The 26,589-nt window shown below is 32.0% G+C and overlaps 2 protein-coding genes across 2 annotated transcripts in view; one reads left to right on the top strand and one right to left on the bottom strand.

The window, feature by feature from the left end:
- The window catches only part of slc4a2b (solute carrier family 4 member 2b), a 53,060-nt gene extending 51,928 nt beyond the window's left edge, over nucleotides 1–1,132 (bottom strand). The window contains exon 1 of the mRNA XM_051097921.1: nucleotides 1,078–1,132. The gene's annotated coding sequence lies outside the window, so the exon portion shown is untranslated. The remainder of the gene's footprint in view (nucleotides 1–1,077) is intronic.
- A 2,253-nt stretch (nucleotides 1,133–3,385) lies between these two features.
- On the top strand, nucleotides 3,386–26,408 carry si:ch73-173p19.1 (uncharacterized). Its single transcript, XM_051098408.1, has 17 exons — nucleotides 3,386–3,509; nucleotides 5,710–5,816; nucleotides 5,980–6,113; nucleotides 6,336–6,496; nucleotides 9,208–9,366; nucleotides 9,458–9,917; nucleotides 11,186–11,287; nucleotides 13,424–13,514; nucleotides 16,618–16,835; nucleotides 16,917–17,159; nucleotides 18,295–18,393; nucleotides 18,485–18,678; nucleotides 20,214–20,388; nucleotides 20,513–20,669; nucleotides 21,299–21,452; nucleotides 23,182–23,293; nucleotides 23,374–26,408. Exons 1-17 carry the CDS (start codon nucleotides 3,495–3,497, stop codon nucleotides 23,574–23,576), a joined length of 2,784 nt encoding a protein of 927 aa, XP_050954365.1. The 5' UTR covers nucleotides 3,386–3,494; the 3' UTR covers nucleotides 23,577–26,408.
- The last annotated feature ends 181 nt before the right edge of the window (nucleotides 26,409–26,589 follow it).

Raw genomic sequence — 26,589 nt, 5'->3', positions numbered from 1 at the left:
GTATGCATGTGTTGGTTGTGGGTTTATATAGCATAAAATGACAAAAGTTATACAAAGTATTATAGATAGATCTATCTGTCTGTCCAACAAATTAGCGTGTTTGTGTGTATATACACAGTATAAAATTACAAAAAATATGGATAGATAGATGACAGATAGATGACAAATAGATGGATAGATAGATAGAATAAAATGACAAAAGTTGAACAAAGTATAATAGATAGATCTATCTGTCTGTCCAACAAATTAGCGTGTTTGTGTGTATATACAGTATAAAATTACAAATGATATGGATAGAGAGATAGATACATAGATAGATAGATAGACAGATAGAATAAAATGACAAAAGTTAAAGTATGATAGATTGATCTATTTGTCCAACAAATTAGCGTGTTTGTGTGTATATACAGTATAAAATTACAAAAAAATATGGCTAGATAGATAGATAGTATAAAATGACAAAAGATGAACAAAGTATGATAGATAGATAGATAGATAGATAGATAGACAGATAGATAGATAGACAGATAGATAGATAGATGAGTCACGTCAGTCTTATGTTTTACAGCGAAATATCGATACAGCATTTCCAGGCTATATATAAACGGTGTCTGCATTCAGCTGCTATATATAAATGAAGACACTGGACGACTTGTTGCTGTAGTTCCTTTTTTCCGCGGTGTTTCAGCGCTGAGTGTTTCCCCCGTGGGTGTCACGTGGCAGTGGGCTTTTATGAGTATGTCTGTCCACTCGCGTTTGACAGCACTCCAGCGACCACGACTCACACAAATGAGCAGACGAGACGGAAGCAAACGGCTTCATCACTACAGAACACCTTTTTCTCAACCCATGTTCATTTAAGATTTCCCGGTTTGAAGTTATTTTACCTGAGGGCTAGCGCAGGCTAACCGATCACCCACGCCGACGCGCTTACGTGCTTGAAATCCAGTCAGAAAATCACTTTTATGAACTCGGACACGTTACACGTGGCCGATGAGAACATGACCCCTAATATTGCTCACAGCCTGTTCGTATTTGAGTGTATAAACCACTAAAGATGTCTGAAATGTGTCTTACCTCAGCCGATCTCCCCTCCTCACTGATGATGAGCCACATCTCACGCGCGCGCGTGCGTGTCATACATATTTCGACTGAGGGAACTCCTTCTCTTTTCAGAAAAAAAAACGGTTCAGCAGGCATTTATTTACACTGGTAGCATGAATACACACGTCAAAAGAGATACACGTGTCAAATGCATGAGCCTAACCCAATTTCGAAGAATTTCCTAAAGCCAAGTTTATTTTACTTTTACAACCTTATAACTGCTATATTACTAAAACGATAAAAGCGCGATGACAAGATTTAATAGCAAGGAGCATGGTGCTTAAAAACCACTGCATTTGAAATAAATGCATGTCGGGTAAACAAAATAAGAGGACAGAAATTAATTCACTTATTGTAATCCACACGTTAACCACACCTATTAACTACAAACAACTAACTGAAATATAGTAAATTTTCTTTACGGAAACTCGTTTTTCACTCAAACTGTCGTAAAATGGTTGCAGACCCCATAAAAATGAATAGAAAATAAAATATTTTATTTTCTATGGCTCATATAAAGTTTGACGTCCTAGGTTGATTTCTAAACGTTAAGCACCTTTTACTAATTTAATTTCACATTTATTGGAAAAGAAACTTTTTTAGGGCTGCCAAACGATTGATTGCATACAAAATAAAAGTCTGTATGTATGTAACGATTAATCGCGATTGATTGCATACAAAATAAAAGTCTGTATGTATATATATATATATATATATATATATATATATAGTATATAAATATAAACTTCTTAAATATATACATGCATCTGTGTGTATTTATATATACATAATAAATATACACATTACACACACATATGTTAGGTAAACACAAACTTACTGTGCATGCTAACTATTAACAATAAACAACTGACTAAAATATAGTACATTTTCTTTCATTTATGGGAACTTTCGCTTTTCACTCAAACTGTTGTAAAATGGTTGCAGATCCCATAAAAATGAATAGAAAATAAAATAAAAATATAGAAAATATATAAACACATATATATATATATATATATATATATATAAACGATTAATTGTGATTGATTATATATATATATGTATATTTTGTATATACATATAAAATTCTTTCTTAAATATATACATGCATCTGTGTGTATTTATATATATATATATATATATATATATAGTATATAAATATAAACTTCTTAAATATATACATGCATCTGTGTGTATTTATATATACATAATAAATATACACATTACACACACATATGTTAGGTAAACACAAACTTACTGTGCATGCTAACTATTAACAATAAACAACTGACTAAAATATAGTACATTTTCTTTCATTTATGGGAACTTTCGCTTTTCACTCAAACTGTCGTAAAATGGTTGCAGATCCCATAAAAATGAATAGAAAATAAAATAAAAATATAGAAAATATATAAACATATATATATATATATATATATAAACGATTAATCGTGATTGATTATATATATATATATGTATATTTTGTATATACATATAAAATTCTTTCTTAAATATATACATGCATCTGTGTGTATTTATATATATATATATATATATATATATATATATATATATATATATATATATATATATATATAGTATATAAATATAAACTTCTTAAATATATACATGCATCTGTGTGTATTTATAGATACATAATAAATATACACATTACACACACATATGTTAGGTAAACACAAACGTACTTTGCATGCTAACTATTAACAATAAACCACTGACTAAAATATAGTACATTTTCTTTCATTTATGGGAACTTTCGCTTTTCACTCAAATTGTAGCAAAATGGTTGTAGACACCATAAGAAATGAACAGAAAATAAAATATATTTTCTACGGCTCATATAAAACTTAGTTTGACTTCCTAGGTTGATTTCTTAATGTTAAGCACCTTCTTTCACTAAAATGTACTTATTTTAGTTTTATGCCTTATTTTCTTCCAAACATGACCTTATTGACCACACATGACATCTGCCGGCCAATAACACTTATTGCATCCCAAAAATAAAATAAAACCCACAGCCAAAGAAATTAGTTGTTTTTGTCAACAAACGATAATTGTGTTTGGTGAAGACAGTCGCTGAAATTAACGATTTAGTAAATGTTGATGAGCTCCACTGGGTAGAGAAGCGCCTGCTCCTTTAAATATATACGGACGAGCTGTGATTGACAGGTCCAGCTACCGCTGAGATTGTCCTTAGGGGGCGTTTCCAACTGTCAGTCATCCAATCAGCGTCGAGAGTACAGTCCGGACGGAACAGAACCCGTGACGTAAGACGTCACCAGTCTACTGTGCGGACAATCAATAAACACCTTCTGCAAAGTGACAACAAACCCATATATCCAGAATTTTTGAGGATATTAAATACAGTTATGGACTCCACAGCGGTAAGCGAAACTATATAGAATCAGAATCGTCCGTAATGGTTTTGTAAAGCTTAATGCGTTGCTGTATTAGCTTGACGACATGGATAAAACATGATAAACTGTAAAGTGCGTCAAGTTTCTATAGTCCAGCATAATGCACAACGTTTTATTATTGTCTAATGAAGCTTTTAGTTTTACAGCCATTGTTACTGTAACTCTTTAAAATTACAAGGAAATGTACAGTAGGCCCAAGTCAGAAAGCCTCTTGAGACCTTCATTGACAACAATATAAGTGATTTTACTCATGCATGTGCATTGCCTTGTCAAATATATATGTAGAGTAATGACAGATGCAATCAGATAATTATAAACACTTCAGCTTTTTAAATGTTTTAACGTAGTTGAAACTGAATTGACTTGGCCTACTCTTACTGGTCAACATGATTAGACAAAAAATAATTAGGAAATGAATCATGTGCATGTGAACTAATGCATGCTCTTTTTGTTCAAGGAACAGAAGCTTTTGTAAATGGAAACACTGCTTGTATACAAATATTGCACTTGTATTAAATATGGCACTAGAATGCATAAAGAGAAAAAGAAACCAAACTCTCTCAAGGTATCAAGGCAAAGTCCCCTTTGATACATGTGATGTCCATGATGACAGCATCAGTATGGTGTGCAGTTGATCAGTGCTATGAGTATGGGAAGTGTTTGTGTTTGTTTTGAGCGTTCTATTACAGCCTTTTATTTCATATTTTATTTTGATAAATTTTTATTTAAAAAAAGTTTATTTGGAAAAAAGACAAATGCATATAATTAATGACTATATTAAGGCAGGCTGCTGGGTTTGAAACATTCTACCCTAATAAAAAGTACTGTAGTTATGCCGTGATGCTGTGATGGTACTGGATGGCAATGCCATGGTACTTGTGCACACTTTAAAGTATATATTTTGATTGTACTTAACGTATACAGTACTATGTGTATTTAATACACCTACCCATTCTTTATTATTACACTTTTTAGAATGATAGTAAAGTCATAAAAAACACAAAATAACAATCTGAAATGTAAAAGAATAAATTAATGTACAATCTTATGAATTTTTTTTTATATATGAAATATAAAATTTATATATATACTAAATTACAAAAAAAATACTATATGTAAGTGTATATATAATAATTTTTATTAATTCATGATATAAAATTGATTAATCAATTTAAATAAAAAATAAACCAAAAATAATATACTAATATTAATTATATAATATATATATAATATAAATATCATTTATATATAAACAATAAAACGAATTATATATATTATAATTATATATAATTTCATATAAATATACATTTTTAGTTGTTGTTATATTATAATTATTATTATTATTATTAAATTTGCATTAATTTTTAGTTGTTATGTTAGTCATAAAAATTCTGGAAAGAAAGAACATTCTTATGTAAAATAATTTTTCTAATTCTACCTATACTAATTATCTATTCTAATTATATCATATATATATATATATATATATATATATATATATATATATATATATATAATTTATATATATTATATATAGTATTATTTTTGTAATTTAGTATATGATATACTTATGTAACTCTAATTTAAAAAATAAAAGTTATATAAATTAATTATTATTATTATTATTAATCATAATTAATATTTATTATTAATATTATTAATACAATTAAATATCTAAACATTTATATATAAAATTATATGTAATTTTGTATAAATATCAATTTTTTTTTTTAATGGTTGTTGTTATTATTATTATTATTATTAAATGTATCTATTTAAATTCATTTTTAGTTGTTACGATAGTCATGAAACTTCTGGAAAGGAAGTACAGTCTTATGTCTTAGGAAATGTTTTATATGATCTGTATCTAATTGTACATATACTTATACTTCATCAATTGAAATTAATTTTTTGTTGTTACATTAGTCATAAAAATTCTGAAATAATGTGAAAAACAAAATGATCTTATTTAGGCAAAGTCACCTTCCTTTAGAAACAATTTGTATTTGCCTACAAAGCAAATTTGAAGCATTTAAGCAATGAGGTTTTTAAGATAATGAGATAAAATTCAAGTGTGTCAAAACATTTCGGTAGTGTGGTACTAAATGATTTGGTATGCCAAAAAATACCTTTTCTGTGGGGCTCAGATTGTTGTGGTGTTTTCTAGACCATAGGAGGGTTCATCAGCACTCTTACTGAGATGGGCTTCAGTAAGGATCAGATACAGGCGGCGATGCAGGCAGGATTCTTCTCCGTACCAGAAGCAGCGGAATGGTAAATGTGTTTATGAATGAAATAAGCTTTATAGGCTATTCTTGCCATTCTCCCAAGAGAAATAAGTGTGATCAGTTATGTAATAGCTTTAATAACTAGTCATAGACTAAATACTCAGCTGTCTGGTCATGTTCACTCATTTATTCTCACATTTGCTCGGAAGGCTTATACAGGGCGGGAGTCCACGGCATAAACTAGTCAAGCAGACTTCAGGTCCTTCCGAGACAGCGTTTTCTGCGTTCAACCCTCCCAAAGATGCTGTCTGCTCCAACAACACCTCACAGTCTGAGACAACAGGTACAAACAGCACAGTTCATTTACTCATTTGTATGACACAAACAGACTTCTTTCACAAGAGTGTTAACATTCTTCTGGGAAGGAAAATGCGATTTACTGCGCAAATAAACTCGCACGTGACCCACAGGTCATGTTATTTTGCGCTTAGTGTGCTGCAGATGATTAGCAGTATGTTAATACTGGAATCTGTTATGCAATACAGAGGAATTTTTCTGCTTTTAGGTCCTTCTTTGGTCTTGGCACCTCCTTCTGTGAACGCAGGCACAGCAAAAGAGCATCCACCCCTGGAAACACGGATCAAGCAGGATAAAAGCAATTTCCATGAGCAGCAAAGGCAGCGAGTGGCTCAAGAGGCGCGGGCGGAAAGGAGACAGAAGAAACAGGTGAATCAGGGTTCATGTTCTTACAATAAAGGTCCAGAAGTAAGGGTTAGTTCATTTAAAAATGAATCTACTCACACCCATGTCATTCCATGATTTCGTCTGTGGAACACAAAACCTGTTCTTTTAAATACAACAAAATTGGTGACTAATGGCTGTTACTAATGTATAATGTTAACATTGTGTTATGTGTTAATGTATTATTTGTATATATATATATATATATATGCATATTAATATATGTTAATTTGTAAATTATTAACAATATATTAATATTATATATAAATTAAATGAAAAAAATTCAGTTTGATGTTTAGATATATATATATATATATATATATATATATATATATATATATATATTGTATTTAATGAATACACACACACGACATATATACAGTGGGTACGGAAAGTATATAGTGTAAATATTGCAACCATTTGCTAAAATCATTTAAGTTCATTTTTTTTCCTCATTAATGTACACACAGCACCCCATATTGACAGAAAAACACAGAATTGTTGACATTTTTGCAGATTTATTAAAAAAGAAAAACTGAAATATCACATGGTCCTAAGTATTCAGACCCTTTGCTGTGACACTCATATATTTAACTTAGGTGCTGTCCATTTCTTCTGATCATCCTTGAGATGGTTCTACACCTTCATTTGAGTCCAGCTGTGTTTGATTATACTGATTGGACTTGATTAGGAAAGCCACACACCTGTCTATAAAAGACCTTACAGCTCACAGTGCATGTCAGAGCAAATTAGAATCATGAGGTCAAAGGAACTGCCTGAAGAGCTCAGAGACAGAATTGTGGCAAGGCACAGATCTGGCCAAGGTTACAAAAAAATTCTGCTGCACTTAAGGTTCCTAAGAGCACAGTGGCCTCCATAATCCTTAAATGGAAGATGTTTGGGACGACCAGAACCCTTCCTAGAGCTGGCCGTCTGGCCAAACTGAGCTATCGGGGGAGAAGAGCCTTGGTGAGAGAGGTAAAGAAGAACCCAAAGATCACTGTGGCTGAGCTCCAGAGATGCAGTCGGGAGATGGGAGAAAGTTGTAGAAAGTCAACCATCACTGCAGCCCTCCACCAGTCGGGGCTTTATGGCAGAGTGGCCCGACGGAAGCCTCTGCTCAGTGCAAGACACATGAAAGCCCACATGGAGTTTGCTAAAAAAAACACCTGAAGGACTCCAAGATGGTGAGAAATAAGATTCTCTGGTCTGATGAGACCAAGATAGAACTTTTTGGCCTTAATTCTAAGCGGTATGTGTGGAGAAAACCAGGCACTGCTCATCACCTGTCCAATACAGTCCCAACAGTGAAGCATGGTGGTGGCAGCATCATGCTGTGGGGGTGTTTTTCAGCTGCAGGGACAGGACGACTGGTTGCAATCGAGGGAAGATGAATGCGGCCAAGTACAGGGATATCCTGGACAAAAACCTTCTCCAGAGTGCTCAGGACCTCAGACTGGGCCGAAGGTTTTCCTTCCAACAAGACAGTGACCCTAAGCACACAGCTAAAATAACGGAGTAAAGGAGTGGCTTCACAACAACTCCGTGACTGTTCTTGAACGGCCCAGCCAGAGCCCTGACTTAAACCCAATTGAGCATCTCTGGAGAGACCTAAAAATGGCTGTCCACCAACGTTTACATCCAACCTGACAGAACTGGAGAGGATCTGCAAGGAGGAATGGCAGAGGATCCCCAAATCCAGATGTGAAAAACTTGTTGGATCTTTCCCAAAAAGACTCATGGCTGTATTAGCTCAAAAGGGTGCTTCTGCTAAATACTGAGCAAAGAGTCTGAATACTTAGGACCATGTGATATTTCAGTTTTTCTTTTTTAATAAATCTGCAAAAACGTCAACAATTCTGTGTTTTTCTGTCAATATGGGGTGCTGTGTGTACATTAATGAGGAAAAAAATGAACTTAAATGATTTTAGCAAATGGCTGCAATATAACAAAGAGTGAAAAATTTAAGGGGGTCTGAATACTTTCCGTACCCACTGTGTGTATATATATATATATATATATATATATATATATATATATATTATATATATTTTTTAATCAATAAAAAATGTATTTATTATTTTAATGTAATGTTTATATAATTTTTTATGTAATTTGTGTGTTTGTGTATATATATATGTATATGTATAATGTTTTATTTATTTTTTACATTTACATTTTACATTTTTACACGATTAATCAAATATATGATTAATTTTATTTATATATATATATATATATATATATATATATAATTACATGTGCTTTGGTGTTCATTATTTTATTATTTATTTTTTATTTTAATTTAATGGTTATATATATATAATAAATTATTTAATAATGTCAACATGATGTCAATAATAATTAAATATGTATTGTAATGTAATTATCTGTGTTTTATTTATATATATATATATATATAATCAAAATGGAAATCTGTGTGTGTGTGTGTATATACATATATATATACACACAATGATATGTTTTAATGTATAATAAATATATTAATTCATTAAATATATTAATTTATTTATTAATGTTTTAATTTATTTATACATTTAATGTATGCTGCTGTAAAGTCACCATGTGAAAACAACCTCAAACAATCAAAAAAGATTTTTTTGCTCCATCATTTGCACTGTTTCTTGCTCTACAAGATCATTTTTGGTTCATAGTAACGTTTGTCCTTTGATCAGGAGCGTGAGTTGGTATTGAAGAGGATAGCAGAGGACCGGCGCAGTCAGCAGGAGAAGGCCCAAAATGAAGCCACGGCTGAGACCTCTCCATCCAGTGGACAGGGACAGAGACTTGGCGGACGTGTGGAGACCAGTGTGGACAACCACTGCATCCTCATGGTGCGAGATCACATCTGTTTCTCCTCTGCTTTCTAACAACTACTGCTACATGAAGTCAAACCTGTCTGTCTTGTCTGTGTTTCTTTTATAGATCCGTCTTCCCTCTGGGGAATCAATGCGCGAGCGTTTCCCTGCAGACACTCCCTTAAGTCACGTCGTCGAATACATTGCCGGCCGCCACCCTTCGCTACCTGCTTTCTCACTCCTGCAAGGGTTTCCTCGAAAGCGCTTTGGGGAGGCTGAGCTAACCTGCTCCCTCCGGTCTCTGGGACTGACTCCCAATGCTGCACTTTGCATACAGACCACGCCCCCCGAAACGCCTCAGGACCCGCCCAGTCCAGCAGCCCGTTTGGCTGTTGTAGGGCAGGTGGAGGCGGAGCCACGGGAAGAGCCGGCGGTGCCACCGAATGAGCAACCCCAAGTGGAGGCTGGGGCTTTAGAGGAACTGGAGGTGCCTCCACCTTTGCCCCATCAGCTGTGGGAGGAAGCAGTGGGGTATGCTGGGATTCCTGGGGTCGGACCTCCGCTGTCAGGACCTTCTCACTACTGGGGTGAGATGTGCTTTTTACATTTTTATTATTTTTTTTTAAATAAATAAATATTGACAAATGAAGTTAAAATAATGATATATTGCTTATTGATGCTTGATACTTAAGTTGATTTATTTTAACATTTATTTTTATTTCAGGTAAAATATATATAGTTCTATTTAGTTTTTAATTATTTTTATTTAGTTTTCATGTGTTTATTTATTTTTTTGTATTTATTAATTTTTGATTAGTTGAAGTTTTTCATCTATGATAATAAAATAATGATATATTACTTATTGTTACTTTAATATTTTTTATTATTTATTAATATTATATTTAATGTTATATTTCTTTATTTAATTAATATATTTTATATCAGATTTAATACCATTTTAGGTTTTTTTGTTTGTTTATTTTAGATTTTATATTGTTATTTATTTATGTATTATTTATTTTCTGAATATAGTTTTTCAATGTATTTTCATGTATTTTATTTTCTGCTTTACCTGAATTAACAAATATTTCAATAGTTATAGTTAATGAAAAAAGATATTACTAATATTATATTTTGGATTATTTATTATTTATGTAATTTATTTTATATCAGATTTAGTACCGTAAAATTGTGTCTATTTTTATTTAAATTAAATTTTATATTTTTATTTATTTATGTGGTGTGTATTATTTTCTGAGTAGTTTGCATGAAAATATTCATGCTGTATTTTCTTTTAATTTATTTTTTTACTTTATTTTCAGCTTTAGCTGAACAAAATTATATTACTCATTGTTGCATAATATTTAGATTTTTTCTTTATTTAATTTAATTTATATCAGATTTAGTACCATTTTATTTTTTTATTTTGATTTTATTTTTTTTATTTATGTAGTAGTTATTATTTTCTATTATTTTTTTATACAATAATTAATTTTATTTAATTTTATTTATTTTCAGCTTTACCTGAATTAACAAAAATTATTACAATAGTTTTAGTTAATGAAATATAATGATATATTACTTATTGTTCCTTAATATTTATATTTATGTGTTTATGTATTTTATTTTATATCACCTTTAGTTCCATTTTAGTATTTTTGTTTATTTAGATTTTAGATTTTTATTATTCTTTATAGTTCTTATTATTTTCTGAAAAATTGTTTAATATTTTATTTTATTTTATTTTATTTTATTTTTCAGCTATACCAGAATTAACAAAAATATTTTCATTAGTTTTAGTTTTAGTTAACTTTACTTCAATGATATTGCATAATAACACATTTCCTTCTAACAGGACGAGGCCATAAACTGGTGCAAGGCGATGCAGAAAATGAAGAACATTTGGAAAATGAGGAGCAACCAGAAGAAGAAGTTGTACCTCCATTTCATCTCAACGGTATATAACAATTTACTTTCAGACTACATTTTGTGTTGTTATGTGGTTGCCAGGGTGTTGTAGGTGGTTGCTAGGTTGTTCTGGGTATTTTCTAGATGATTGCCCAGCTTAAAAGAGTCCAAAGTCTCTATGATATACCAGACTCAGGTACCTCCTTCCTTTTTTATTGTATGCCAGTCAAAAATACAGCTGATTGCTTAGAAAAGTTATAGGCATATCGTAGGTGCTATTCGTGCTTTTATTCACATTGTAAGTTGAGTTGCTTGATTACAAAAACCGTCTGAGATAAAACAAGCACTCCACGCCACGATCAAAGGAAATTCCTTATGAGACCGTAAACAAAAGATGTTGATATCTGCTATTCTGGAACGAACTAAAAAGCCACGTATGCTGCTTTTAGACTGCACTGAATCAGAAAAGGCCATAATCTCATAAGGGAGGACTGGAATCGTAATGAATGGACAGTCTGCCAACATTTCTTCAAGGACTCTAATCAGAGAATCCTTTAAAACATTGAAGAAGCAATGCTTCATCTGCTCTCACTGAAGGTCACTGTTCATAATGCTGCAAAAGCTTCATTTATTGAATAAATACAACAACATGCTTGACTAAAAATTATTATTGACACAGTCTCATCTCAGCGTTGGTTCCAGAACATTCTGTAAATGTTAGCTTTTGATCATTCCCAGAACATTACATTCCCAAACTAACATTAGGGGATGGAACTGAACGTAGATTATTGATCTTAAACAATCAACAATGTCTTTGGACTGCTGTGCTCAGGTCAGTCTGAACCACAGATCTTTGTTCAGTAACACTGAGTCTTTAGCAAGTGACCAAAGTGTGAGAAACTCATGTAAGTTCATACTGGGTAAGAGGTTAATGCCCTTACTTTTCCTAGTTCAGATCTGGTTATAAGGAAAAACTCATTCACCCCTTCACCCAAATGATAAAACTCGCTACTACCAAACAAGTCTGTTCTCTCGAGTGTTAGAACTGCATCTCGGCTCTTTCACTGGAACGCTGGGAGAGGAAACAGCTGACAGCTTTGGACAAGGTTTTAAGATGCTGTGAAGACGATCATATGTTATATTTGCACACGAGAGACACACAGGAATTAACTGCAGCTGGATTGGTTTAGCAGGCAGGCCTGTGAACATGCTAATATATGGTAATTAGCCTAATATGCAGTTCGTTCCACTGCAACTGTTTTGATATTGAGACTGTGTAATTGAATGCTTAGTTAATTTGGTAGTAGCAAGATGTGATTTAAGATTAATTAGTTTGCTTGATGTGCTTATGGGGTTGTGCAAGTTAATTATTGTAAATTGCTCTTTAAAATGTCTTATTTTTAAGATAAATACCCTCAGTCATGAAAAATCTGGAAATGTCAGGGAATTTAAAATTGTGATTTTCAGGCCAGAAATTGTTGTTGAAATTAATACAATCTTAAAAGTTTATAGAATTTTTTTGTATAATTGTAGCAATCTTAAAATATGATATACACTTCAGAAGTCATTCTAATATGCTGATTTGCTGGTCAAGAATAATTTATTTATTATTTATTTATTTATTATTTCCAATGTTGAAAACTTTTTTACATTTTTTTTAGTATTCTTTGATAAATAGAAAGTTCAAACAGCATTTTTTGAAAATAAATAAATAAATAAATAATAATAATAATAAAATAAATAAATAATAATAATGATCAAATTACATTTATTCAAAAATAATATTTATTTATTTATTTTTTGTAACAGTAAAAGTCTCAATTTAATGTGTCCTGTCTGAATAAAAGTATTAAATTCCTAAATAAAGCATACAAAATACATAATATAATGTAAAATATTACTATATCTGCTGGAAATTGCTCTTTTTGAGTCCAGTCTCCATAATACTGATTTTCAAAAACCTTATCCAGTAATCCTGAATGACTGAATAAGTCATGGCAATTTATTGGAAGGTGTGGGAACCCTGTTTTCTTGTTTTCATAGGGGAGGAAAGCAATTAAAACTTGAATAATATAATAAATCACAGCTTTTGTGGGGTTTGAACCATACGCTCAATTAAAATAAACGTATAAAAATCAAAATACCCAATACAATTTATATATGTTGTTTCTTTCACTTTGACCAGGACTGCCACGGTTGCCCTTTCTCCTGGAGAACAGGGCAAGAGCGGGACTGGAGCCGAGACATCACTGGCCGGAGCAGGGCAACAGACTCAGGTGGGACGATGTTTAAAGGGCTTAAAGTGTGTGAAATTAAGGGTTAAATAGTAAAGGCTTTATATAAAGATAGCAATTCAGTATGTCAATAAATGTAAGAAAGAAAAACCTGACGTCATTACAGTGACATGATTTTGCTTTTTGAATTTTGATCTATTTGTTTTCTAAACAAAAGTTAGATATGTTTGCCTTAGCATTTGGAATTCCTAAGCAGTGTACATTGTCCTTAAAGGGATAGTTCACCCAAAAATGAAAATTCAGTCATTATTTATTCACCCTTATGTTGTTACAAATCTGTATGACTTTATTTCTTCTGTGGAACACAAAAAATAATAGTATGAAAGTCTGTGAGGCCCAAAACCGTTTGATGATAGTAAATTACAAAATGAGTGAAGTTTGATGACAAACTTTGAAGTTGTCTTGAAAAAGCCAGGCCAGAAAGTATGAAACCGTTTAATACCTTGAAGTAGTTTTAAAATTTGAAGTTCAAATGTTTTGAAATGTAGATAGTTAACGTCCTATTAGCATGATTTAACACATTGTTAGCACATTTCAAGCATTATTAACACTATGCTAATATGGTTTAGCATGATGCTATCATGATTTAACACATTGCTAACATGATTTAACATATCGCTACATCGATTTAACACATTGCTAGCATGACGTTAGCATGATTTAACCTGTTAGCATTAACACATTATTAGCATGCTTCACATTCACATTGCTAACATGATTTAACATATTGCTACCATGATTTAACACATTGTTAATGTGCTTTTAGCATGATTTAATACATTGTTATCATGACGTTAGCATGATTTAACCTGTTAGCATTAACACATTATTAGCATGCTTCACATTCACATTGCTAACATGATTTAACACATTGTTAACATGCTGTTATCATGATTTAACAGGTTAGCATTATTAGCACATTGTTAAAATGATTTAACATGTTGCTAACATGATTTAACATATTGCTACCATGATTTATCACATTGTTAGTATGTTGTTAGCATGACTTAATTTGTTAGCATGATTTAACACATTGCTAACATGACGTTAACATGATTTAACCTGTTAGCATTAACACATTATTAGCATGTTTCACATTCACGTTGCTACCATGATTTAACACATTGTTAGCGTGCTGTTATCATGATTTAACATGTTAGCATTATTAGCACATTGCTAGCATGTTGTTAACATTATTAGCACATTGTAAAAATGATTTAACATGTTGCTAACATGATTTAACATATTGCTACCATGATTTATCACATTGTTAGTATGCTGTTAGCATGACTTAATATGTTAGCATGATTTAACACATTGCTAACGTGACGTTAACATGATTTAACCTGTTAGCATTAACACATTATTAGCATGCTTCACATTCACTTTGCTAACATGATTTAACATATTGCTACCATGATTTAACACATTGTTAACATGCTGTTATCATGATTTAACGGGTTAGCATTATTAGCACATTGCTAGCGTGTTGTTAACATTATTAGCACATTGTTAAAATGATTTAACATGTTGCTAACATGATTTAACATATTGCTACCATGATTTATCACATTGTTAGTATGCTGTTAGCATGACTTAATATGTTAGCATGATTTAACACATTGCTAACATGACGTTAACATGATTTAACCTGTTAGCATTAACAAATTATTAGCTTGCTTCACATTCACATTGTTAACATGATTTAACATATTGCTAGCACCATGTTTTAACACATTGTTAGCATGCTGTTATCATGATTTAACGTTAGCATTATTAGCACATTGTTAAAATGATTTGACGTTGTTAACATGATTTAACATATTGCTAACATGATTTAATACATTGTTAGTGTGCTGTTAGCATGATTTAACATGTTAGCATGATTTAACACATTGGTAGCGTGACGTTAGCATGATTTAACCTGTTAGCATTAACACATTATTAGCATGTTGTTAACATTATTAGTAAATTGTTAAAATGATTTAACATGTTGCTAGCATGATTTAGCATGTTGCTAACATGATTTAACATATTGCTACCAGGATTTATCACATTGTTAGTGTGCTGTTAGCATGATTTAACATGTTAGCATGATTTAACACATTGCTAGCATGTTGCTAACATTATTAGCACATTGTTAATATGATTTACCATGTTGTTAACATGATTTAACACATTGTTAACATAATGTAACATTGCTACCGTGACATAGCACATTGTTATCATCCTGTTAGCATGATTTAACATGTTAGCATTTTGTTAGCATTATTAGCACATTGTTAATATGATTTAGCATGTTGTTAGCATGTTGCTAGCATGATTTAACACATTGGTAACACAATTTAACATGTTGCTAACATGATTCCGTACATTGCTACAGTGCTGTTGGCACGATTTAACATGTTAGCATGATTTAACACATTGCTAACATGCTGTTAGCATGATTTAACATATTGCTAGCATGTTGCTAACATGGTTTAGCATAAATTAGCACATCATTTTTTTAACATGATGTTAGCGTAAATGAACATTGCTAGCATGTTTTAAGATGTTGCTAGCTAAAACCAGCTGATTTAGCAAAAATGGCTAAAAACCAGCCTAAGTTGGTGGAAAGTAAGTGTTTTAAGCCTTGATCAGCTAAAACCAGCCAAAAAGTGTCCAAAACCACTTTAAAACCAGCCTAGGAGACCAGCCAAAGAAGCCAACCAGCTTAGGCTGGTTTTAGCTGTTGCTTTTTTCTGTAGGGAGTTGTTAAGCTTTGCTATAGTAGCTAAAAGTACAAAAGTTTTCACCCCCTCAATGAAAGTCTATAGGATTTTTGATGGTTTTCATAGTCTGTTTTTCGAAAACCCTAAGCCAGATCAGTTAGAAAATATACAGCAACTAAATTTAGGATAATCTGAAGGTCTGACCCAAGTTTGGTGGTTGTAGCTTTTAAGCTGTAGGAGGAGATACTGACTTAGTAGAAGTAGCTTAAATAGCAGATCAGTAAGCTGTTTTTTTTCATGCCAACTTAATGACAAAATTCAAATATTTGGGTGGACTGTCCCTTTAAATGACTGTGATTGGTTGTGTGTTAAAGGGAGGCGGAGCCTGATGACCCAGCAGACCCTGAGGAAGGCCGTGCGTTGCGTGGAGCCGCGGGTCAAGCCGCGGTAGAGCGTTTACAGCGTGCTGCCCATCACGACGAGCAGCAGTCACCACACGGGCATCCCTCACCCCCCAAAAAAGCCTTCAAGACTCCCCGCGTGCCCTCTCTCTGCTCGATGGCCACCAGGGCCACCGTTTCCCTGATGACAGGTCAGAAACAGACCATGTAGTGTTATAACCAGTCACATGAGTGCATAAGACAAGCCATTAAATGTAATCTTGATCTTTCAGCTCCCAGCATGCAGTACAGCAGTAGCCTGGCGTGTTTGACCCCAGAGTTGGCCGAACTCTTGTTGGCTCATATGGCACGCGAACGTCTGCTTAAACCGCGAACGCTGGAGCTGTTCTTCGGCTGCCCGCTGCAGAAGTTTGTCCTAAACTGCTACCCGTATACCACAAACGAGCTGCTGCGACAACTGAGGGCGTTTTCCTGTCTTAAACATCTCAGCTTTGTCAACTCTCCACTAATCACAGGTGTGCAATATTAAGATGTTATTACAGTATGTACATAAATAATTTTTTTTTTTACAATTTTTAAAATTTTAGCCCAAAATTTTCATTACTCTAATGCAAAGAAATGAGTGCTATCAAATGATTAATTGCGATTAATCGGGATTAATCGCATCCAAAATAAAAGTTTTGGTTTACATAATATATGTGTGTGTGTACTTTGTAGATTTATTTTGTATATAAAATAGTGATGGCCAACAATTGCGATTAATTGCATCCAGAATAAAAGTTTTTGTGTGTATATATATATATATATATATTTAAAATATAAATATAACAATTATGTACATTTAATTATTTGACAGCACGAAAAAATAAACTTTGTTTAATTACCGTATTGGTAAAAATAATAAAAATATAATAAAATATTAAAATATTTAAGCTAAATAAAGGCATAATTAGTAATAAAATAATTAGTATTACTTTTTATTAATTTGTCAGTTATTAATATATTATTTTTGTTACATCTTTTTTATAATATTTAATATAAATATATTACAAATAATATTAAATATGAATATATTAATGATAGTTTTTGTTGTAAAAAAAAAAAATATATATATATTTATATATATATATATATATATGTATATCATGAAAATAGTCTTCTTAAAATAGACATGCTTAAATTATATTAATTCTAGTGCTGGGCAACAATTAATTGCATCCAAGAATAAAAGTTTTTGTTTATATATGTGTGTGTACTGTGTATATTTATTTTTTATATGTATAAGGCACACACATACAGTATATATTTTGAAAATATTTACATGTATATATTTATATTCATGTAATTTATATATATATATATATATATATATTATGATAAATAAACATAACATGTTTTCCTTAAATATATACATGCATGTTTGTATATTTATATATACATCATAAATATACACATAAATATAAATATACAAAAAAACCTTTGTTTTATTACTGTAATGGTAAAAATAAATAAAACAATATAATAAGATAAACAAAAAATATACAGATATTTAAAAATAAAAAATTGACATAATTTTTATAAATTTGTCCGTTCATTTGCTTGTAAAATTATTTATAAAGTTGTTTATCATTTCCTGTTTCATTTTTGCAGATGCTGGTCTTTCTGTTTTGTCCAACCTCTCAAAACTGCAGCATCTCAACTTGTCGTCTTGTAGCAAGCTAACAGACAGCTGTTTGCAGCATATCGCAGGTGAGACGACGTGTCAAAAACCACTCACCGGAGCATCCATATGCGATTGTTATCATGTACAAATGCGTAATCTCTTTGTATCTGATCTCAGGTCTTCGCAGTCTGACATTCCTGGCTCTGGACCAGACCAAAGTAAGCGATGCAGGTCTGCTGATATACCTGCAGGCAGGTTCTTCTGCGCTGTGTCAGCTCAGCCTCAATCTGACGGCCATCACAGAAAACACACTGAGAGTGCTGCCCACATGTGTACCACAGCTACGAATGCTCAGTATTAAACACACTAAGGTAATGATATTAAATAAAGATCATGTTCCATGAAAATATTTTGTAAATTTCCTACCATAAATATATCAAAACTTAATTTTTGATTAGTAATATGCATTGCTAAGTTTTTCATTTGGACAACTTTAAAGGAGTTTTTCTCAAGATTTGGATTTTTTTGCACCCTCAGATTTACATGTATTCAAATAGTTGTATCTCAGCCAAATGTTGTCCTGTCCTAACAAACCATACATTAATGGAAAGCCTATTTATTTCTGATGTTTAAATCTCAATTTTGAAAAATTGACCCTTTTGACTGGTTTTGTGGTCCAGACTTACTGATATAAAACTATATAATAAACTTTATTTGGAATATTTCTTTATTTAATATATCTTTCTTTTTTTTTAATATTATGCCTAAATGTATTTGAATATAACTATTAATAAGGATTGTATGATCTCTGTATAATATCCGTCTTTAAATGTAAGATATTTAAAGTGTACCTGAAGTATACTTACTATACTTTTGTACAATTAAAGTGCATTAAGCAAAAAATGAGTTGTTCCAATTTAGCAGACTGTAGTTTAGTATACCAAAAGTACAACTGCAGGGTATTTTTTATTAAGCACATAAATATGTAAATGTATTTATAGTATACATACCACAAAGTAAATGTATTTCAAATACATTTTATTCTATTTTAAAATTGTTTTATTTATATTTTTAATATTTTGTTTATTTTTAGGAGGTGAACCTTTTTTTTTCCACTATATATATATATATATATAAAGGGTTTGCAGTTCAATCCCACAGTTTGTTTTGGTTCTACATGTCATTTGTGGATGGGGTTACGGACAAACAAAAAAATCCTAATTTCTAAATCCATAATTTTTTTTCATCAAGAGTTTGAGGTTGTCAAGATTTTTTTAAAATGTTTTTGATGGCTTCTTCTGCTCACCAAGGATACAGTAAAAACACCAGTAATGTGAAATATTATTACAATTTAAAATAACTGTTTTTATTTGAATATATTTTAAAATGTAATTTATTCCTGTGATGCAAAGCTGAATTTTCAGTATCATTACTCCAGTCTTCAGTGTCACATGTTTTTTTTTTATAGAAAGAACAGCAATAATTTGAAATAGAAACGTGACCCTGGACCACAAAACCAGTCAAAAGTAGCAAGGGTATATTTGTAGCAATAGCCAAAAATACATTGTATGGGTCAAAATTATCGATTTTTTTTTTTTTAATGACAAAAATCATTAGGATATTAAGTAAAGATCATGTTCCATGAAGATATTTTATACATTTCCTACCATAAATATATTAAAACTTAATTTTTGATTAGTAATATGCATTGCTTAGAACTTCATTTGGACAACTTTAAAGGTGATTTTCTCAATATTTAGATTTTTTTTATTTAGCAATCTCAGAGCCATGAAGCCGTTACAGGTTTGTAATGTTTATGTGTTTTAGAGTGTGGGAGAATGGCGTAATGGAATTTACTATACATTCACCCTATATTTATTTAACTTTTGCCTCCTTTTGGTATGAGGTGAGTGACGTGTCTGCACTCGCAGAGCTCCGAAACCTGCAGACGCTTCACTTGGACGGCACAGGCGTACGAGAAAATACTCTCCAGTGCCTAGCAACCCACCCCAGCCTATCAGCTCTCAGCCTGGCCGGCATACCGGTTGCGGATGGAAACCACACGCTGGAGATCATTTCAGGTATGCAGCACTTTATGCATGCATAAACCTATTTTTGCATAACAGTGCATGAAAGCTAGTCAAGCCTTTTTGGGGTTTTAGTGAAGTAAGAGCATTTACTACATTCTCTGATTTTTCCACACAGGCCTAAGGCTTACCCAGCTCACCCTGCCTGGCAGACACTCTGTGACAGACAACGGACTTACGTTTCTCTCCAGACAGACGTTGCTCTTAGAGCTCGACCTGACTGACTACACTCAGCTCACAGACCACGGCATTACACAGCTTGCCAGCATGACTAGGTGGAGTTTCAAGTCCAAAAGTGTGCATGCAGTAAATCAAATGAGAAAAAAGAGCTGCTGTTCTGGTTTAATTTGGCGTAATGCAACCATGCAAATCTTGTAATGCTGGAATAGGCTTACTTACGGTTATTTACGAAATCCCAAATTGCTTCCCACGGTCATGAAAGCTGGAAATAATCGAGAAATGTCTGGAAAAGGCTTGGGAATGTTTTACCCAGCTCTTCCTTTGGCTAGAATGTACTCTTAACTCTATGAAATGAGTTTCATAATTTCTTGTCCGGTCATTAGTAACACCTGGAAAAGGCATGGAAATTCTTTGGTCAGAAATTGTGGCAACCCTGATTGATGTGTAACGATCTATTCACACCAAGAGGGAATTTGTGCAACAAACAAGACTTTAAAAACAATCCATTCTTACAAACCTATTAACACTGTACTTTTTTTAATGTATCTTTATTAAGTTTTCCAGCATTCTAGACTAAAAAAGGCAATTACAGTTTGCATTGTCCTGCATTTTTTTCTTTTATGCTGTTGGTGTGTGTGTGCCTTTCATTTGTAAACAGTATTTAGGTGTCTTTTTACATTTTACCAAAAATTGTAATGATGACCCGTCCCTTTTCACCTGATAGGTTGAAGAAGCTGTCTCTTAGCAACACTCTGGTGAGTGACAGCGGGCTGCAGGGATTGATCAGTCTGAAAGAGCTCCAGGAACTGTGTCTCGATCGTACAGCTGTCACCAGCAGGGGCGTTGCAGCTTTGATAACACACTTACCACATCTGCAGGTACAGAAGAATTTTTATATACTGTATAAATATATAAAAAAAATATTTATTTATTTTATGTGTGTGTGGTTAAAAATTAAATGTTAATAAAAAATAATTTAATAAAATAAAAAAACTTTTGTGTGTGTATATTCTCTATTTTATATGATATTTGTATATTTATTTTGTGTGCTAAAAATCATATATTTTTATTTTTTTATTAAATTATTTTTTTTTTAAGAATTAAAATTGTATTTTTGTCAAAAGTGACAGTAAAGACATTTATAATGTTACAAAAGAATTATTTTTAAATAAACACTGTTCTTTTGATCTTCCTATTTACATTACTGTGTATATTCTCTCTCTGATGTTATGTATTTATATAATATTTATATATTTGTTTTTGTGTGCTAAAAACATATTTTTTTATGAAATTAATTTTTAACTTTTATTTAAGAATTTAAATTTTATTTGTTAAAAAAAATGTCACAAGTGACAGTAAAGACATTTATAACGTTATAAAAGATTTTATTTCAAATGAACACTGTTCTTTTGAACTTTGTATTTATCAAAAATAATCCTAAAAAAATCACATTGAGCAGCAAAATATTCTTGAGCAGCAAATCAGCATATTAGAATGATTTATGAATATAATATAAAAATAATATTAAAAATATCATTTATTTATTTATTGTGTGTGTAGTCAAAAATTAAATCTGAATGAAAATTAATTTAATAAAATAATTTTAAAAATTACTGTGTATATTCTCTCTCTCTAATATTATACATTTATATAATATTAATATATTTATTTTGTGTGCCAAAAATACTATATATTTTACTTTATTTTGTTTCATTTTTTTATTCAAAAATTAAAATTTTATTTATTTATTTATTTTTAATTGTCAAAAGTGACAGTAAAGGCATTTATAACATTACAAAAGATTTAATATATAAATATAATAATGCATTTATTCATTATTTAATGTGCATTTATACATTTATTGTGTTTAGTTAAAAATTAAACAAAATTAAAATAAACAATTACTGTGTGTATATTCTCTCTTTCGAATATTAATATATTTAATATTATATATAACATTTAAATATTTATTTTGTGTGCTAAAAATACTATATTTTTTATGAAATTAATTTTTAACTTTTATTTAAGAATTAAAATTGTTTGGTAAAATGCTATTTTTGTCAAAAGTGACATCTATAACATATAAAATAATCAGAAATGTTTCAAATCAGCATGTTAGAATGATTTCTGAATATTGTATGATTATTTATTTTGTGTAGTTAAAAATTAAATATTAATTTAAATTAATTTAATAGAATTATTTTTAAAAAATGACTGTGTATATTCTCTTTTTCTAATAGTATATATTTATACATTTATTTTGTGTGCTTTTTATAAAATGAATTTAACTTTTATTCAAGAATTCACATTTTATTTGTACATTTTCTTGTCAAAAGTGACTGTAGAGACATTTATGTTACAAAAGTTCTCCCTGTAATATATTTTTTATAATATTTAATTTTATAATATTTATTTTGTGTGCTAAAACATCATATATATATTTTTTTTTATGAAATTAATTTTTTACCTTTTCTTCAAAAATTATTTGTTAAAATTTTCTTTATGTCAAAAGTGACAGTAAAGACATTTATAATATATATATTATATGTGTGTGTGTGTGTGTGGCAATGAATATTAACAGATTCAACATACATGTTTGTTTTGTAGGTGATGGGTTTGGCCAGTACACAGGTGGGCGATACAGTGATCAGACGAGGTCTGGTTCACTGCCCACAGCTGCTGAAACTTAACCTCAGCAGAACCAGAATCACAGATCAGGGTATGTCCCGCAATGTTATTCCCTCCACAGTCATTTTCTAGTACAGAAACGTCTCTAACATGCATAATTTTATTTCTCAGGTCTGAAGTTCCTATGTCGTATGCAGCTGAGTCAAGTCAACCTGGATGGCACAGGAGTAACTCTAGCTGGCATTGCTAACCTGATCTCCGCCTGCCCTCATCTGACAAGTGTACGAGCCAGCCACACCCGCGCCATTCCTCCAGACCAACAGTCTGATGACGACGACGAGAACGATAACTGCAAAAACGCCACGCGATCCTAGATGCTTGTGTGTGTTATTCAAACACGGCCATAGTACCCTTTCTCAAAGGGCAGATTACTATTCAGAGCTTCCTTTTTCCATAAGTAGCACTAAAATCTCACTTGGGTTCGACAATCAAGTTGAAATGCGTTTTTGAATGTGGTTCAAAACAGCGTAATGAACAAAAAGTTCATATTTAACCTACTTTAAACGTGCCATGAATATGCACACTGAAATTTATATTTTCTGTGGATTTTTTTTGTAAAATAAAATTAACAAAATATCATTTAAAAAAACAGACCGCTTGTAATACAGTTAAAAGGCGTCATTATAATTTAGTAATAATGATGCTCAAATATTGATAATCAACATTTTGCATGACAGATGTAGAAGTATCTGAATCTTTTACATTGTGTATTGAGGATTCGTGCATGAACATGATATTTTTATTTTAAAAATGAATTAAAACAGGTGTTAACGAATGACAGATTTTATGTGGATATATTTTGGATAAATGCATCTGAATGATTGATTGAAGTGGAAAGTCATTTCAGACTGGAAGTTTTCTTTGTCATTTAATTACATGCCAAAGTCAGTGTTGTTTTACTAGCATGTTACCGAATGTCGCACAAGTTTTTCTCTTACGTGTATTCATGTGTTATTAATAAGGGTTGGTTCACCCCAAAATGGAAATTCTGTCATTAATTACTCACCTTCATGTCGTTCCCAGCCCGTAAGACTTTCGTTCATCTTTGAAACACAAATTAAGATATTTTGATGAAATCCAAGAGCTTTCAGACCCAACACAACTGACACGTTCAAGGCCCAGAAAGATAGTACGGACATCATTAAAATAGTCCATGTGACATCAGTGGTTCAACTGTAATGTTATGAAGCTATGAGAATACTTATTGTGCACAAATAAACAAAAGTAACAACTATATTCAATGATTTTTTTCTCTTCAGGGTCAGTCTTCGCCACGCGTTCACGAGAGAACCACGATGCATGCCGCATGGAAGTGAAGTAATCCTTAAATAAAGTCGTTATTTGTGTTTCTTTGCGCACAAAAAGTATTCTCGTAGCTTCATAACATTAGGGTTGAACTACTGATGTCACATGGACTATTCTAACAATGTCCTTACTCAGGGTTGCCAGGTGTTTACAACAAAACTCACCCAAATTGCGTTTTGAGGGGGGTCCCCCAGTGAAAATAATGTTTTGGGGAGTAAAATACATTTTTGGTGGGGTTCCCAAGTTACAGTTCACAGTCCTGGGGCTAAATATAACGTTGGTGGTGTCACTTCAACCCACGGCAACAGTCTTAAAGTAGCCCAAATCCGTGGGAAAATCGCAGACTTGGCAACACGATCCTTACTACCATAGATATATACATAGATGTCTCATTAGCGATGCATGTTGTTGCCGTCCGCTATATTGTAATGGTCAACATGACGTTATTCACCATAGTAATCAAGGAATATTCGAATATTCCACAATCCAGTACAGCGATAGTCTGCGAACCCATAGTATGCAGGGTTGCCAGGTTTTCAGAACGAAACCCGCCAAATTGCAACCCGTTAAATTTGGCGTTCCAGAGAGCAAAATACACGTTTTTGGCGGGGCTTCCCTGGTAAAATTAGCATTCCAGGGGCTAAATATTATATTATTATAGTAAATAAATATTATTTTGTTTGGGGTCTCTCTTCAACCCGTGGCAACCTTATTAAAGTAGCCCAATTCCGCGGGGAAAACCGCGCACTTGGCAACACTGAATGACGTCAAGTTGACCGTTACAAGATGGCGGTCGAATGGCGCGTCTACAAATCTATGCTTACTACTTTTCTGTGCTTGAGGTTGTTTTGCTGTCTATGCAGAGTCATAAAGCTCTCGGGTTTCATCAAAAATATCTTAATTTGTGTTCCGAAGGCGAACGAAGGTCTTACGGGTTTGGAACGACATCAGGGTAAGTAATTAATAACAGAATTCTCATTTTTGAGCGAACTAACCTTTTACTTTGTTCTTAATTGGAGGATTTATTAGTCTACTGGCATTAACTGGATCCAGGTTTACGCTAACATCGCTAGCATCTGTCTTTAACGTAGTTTTTCATATGACACGTAACAGTTATGAATAGTGAAATACCAAACAAATGAATAGCATCAGAACATTAGCGTTCGACTGTTTCTGTATGCATCAGTGTTTGTACCTTTAAGCGTTCGAATGCAATAACATTTAAAAAACAAAAAATGACGATCGCATATTTGAAAAAAGATCTAACGTTAATTCTAAACATAACGTTACCTCGAATGCACGGTGCTGTTCTGTCTTGATGTGACGCAAGGGGTTGTTGAAACTGTCAAATGTTTCTTTCATTCGTTGCCAAGAGTTGTCTTGTCTGAGACAAAATTCTGTTTTTTTACATTCAGAACTCAGGAGCCAGTCAATGTTGCATCACGAAAATGGCAGAGTCTTATTCGTGTTTATTTAAAATGCCATTAGTTTTCAATGTGTATGTTCCTACAACCGCAAAATAGGCCTAGGTATTTCGCTGTTAACCCTCTGTGTTAGAAAATGGTAGTTCTGTTCATCCTGTTGGTAATTTGCAAGTATACAAAAAAAATATATACACAACAATTCATTAAGGAAGTCTACTAACACAAATTCACACAGTCCATCTCTTGTATGTGAATGTATGACAACACAGATCGTGTTAGATGCATGTTGTACAATACACTAAATTAATTCAGTCCGCGCCACATTTGTACAGTTTATTTTGCTGGTAACTAGGATAGTCTAAAACTATTTTATACTTTAGGTTTACAACATTAATAAAAGCTGCATTTTGCAATGGTTACTTTGTGTTTTCATTGCTTTTTTAACCATTATAATTTGTATTCATATAATAAGTCTTAAAGTTACATTGTTACACAACTAACCAGTAATAACAGCAACATGTAGACCTAAATATTTTGTAAAGTTACTTTTGTTTCTTCATCAGATTTGGAGGAATTTAGCATTAAATCACATGCTCCT

Source organism: Labeo rohita, chromosome 24 (genome assembly GCF_022985175.1).
Source record: "Labeo rohita strain BAU-BD-2019 chromosome 24, IGBB_LRoh.1.0, whole genome shotgun sequence".
NCBI lineage: Eukaryota > Metazoa > Chordata > Actinopteri > Cypriniformes > Cyprinidae > Labeo > Labeo rohita.
This window is presented reverse-complemented; position numbering and strand designations above follow the sequence as displayed.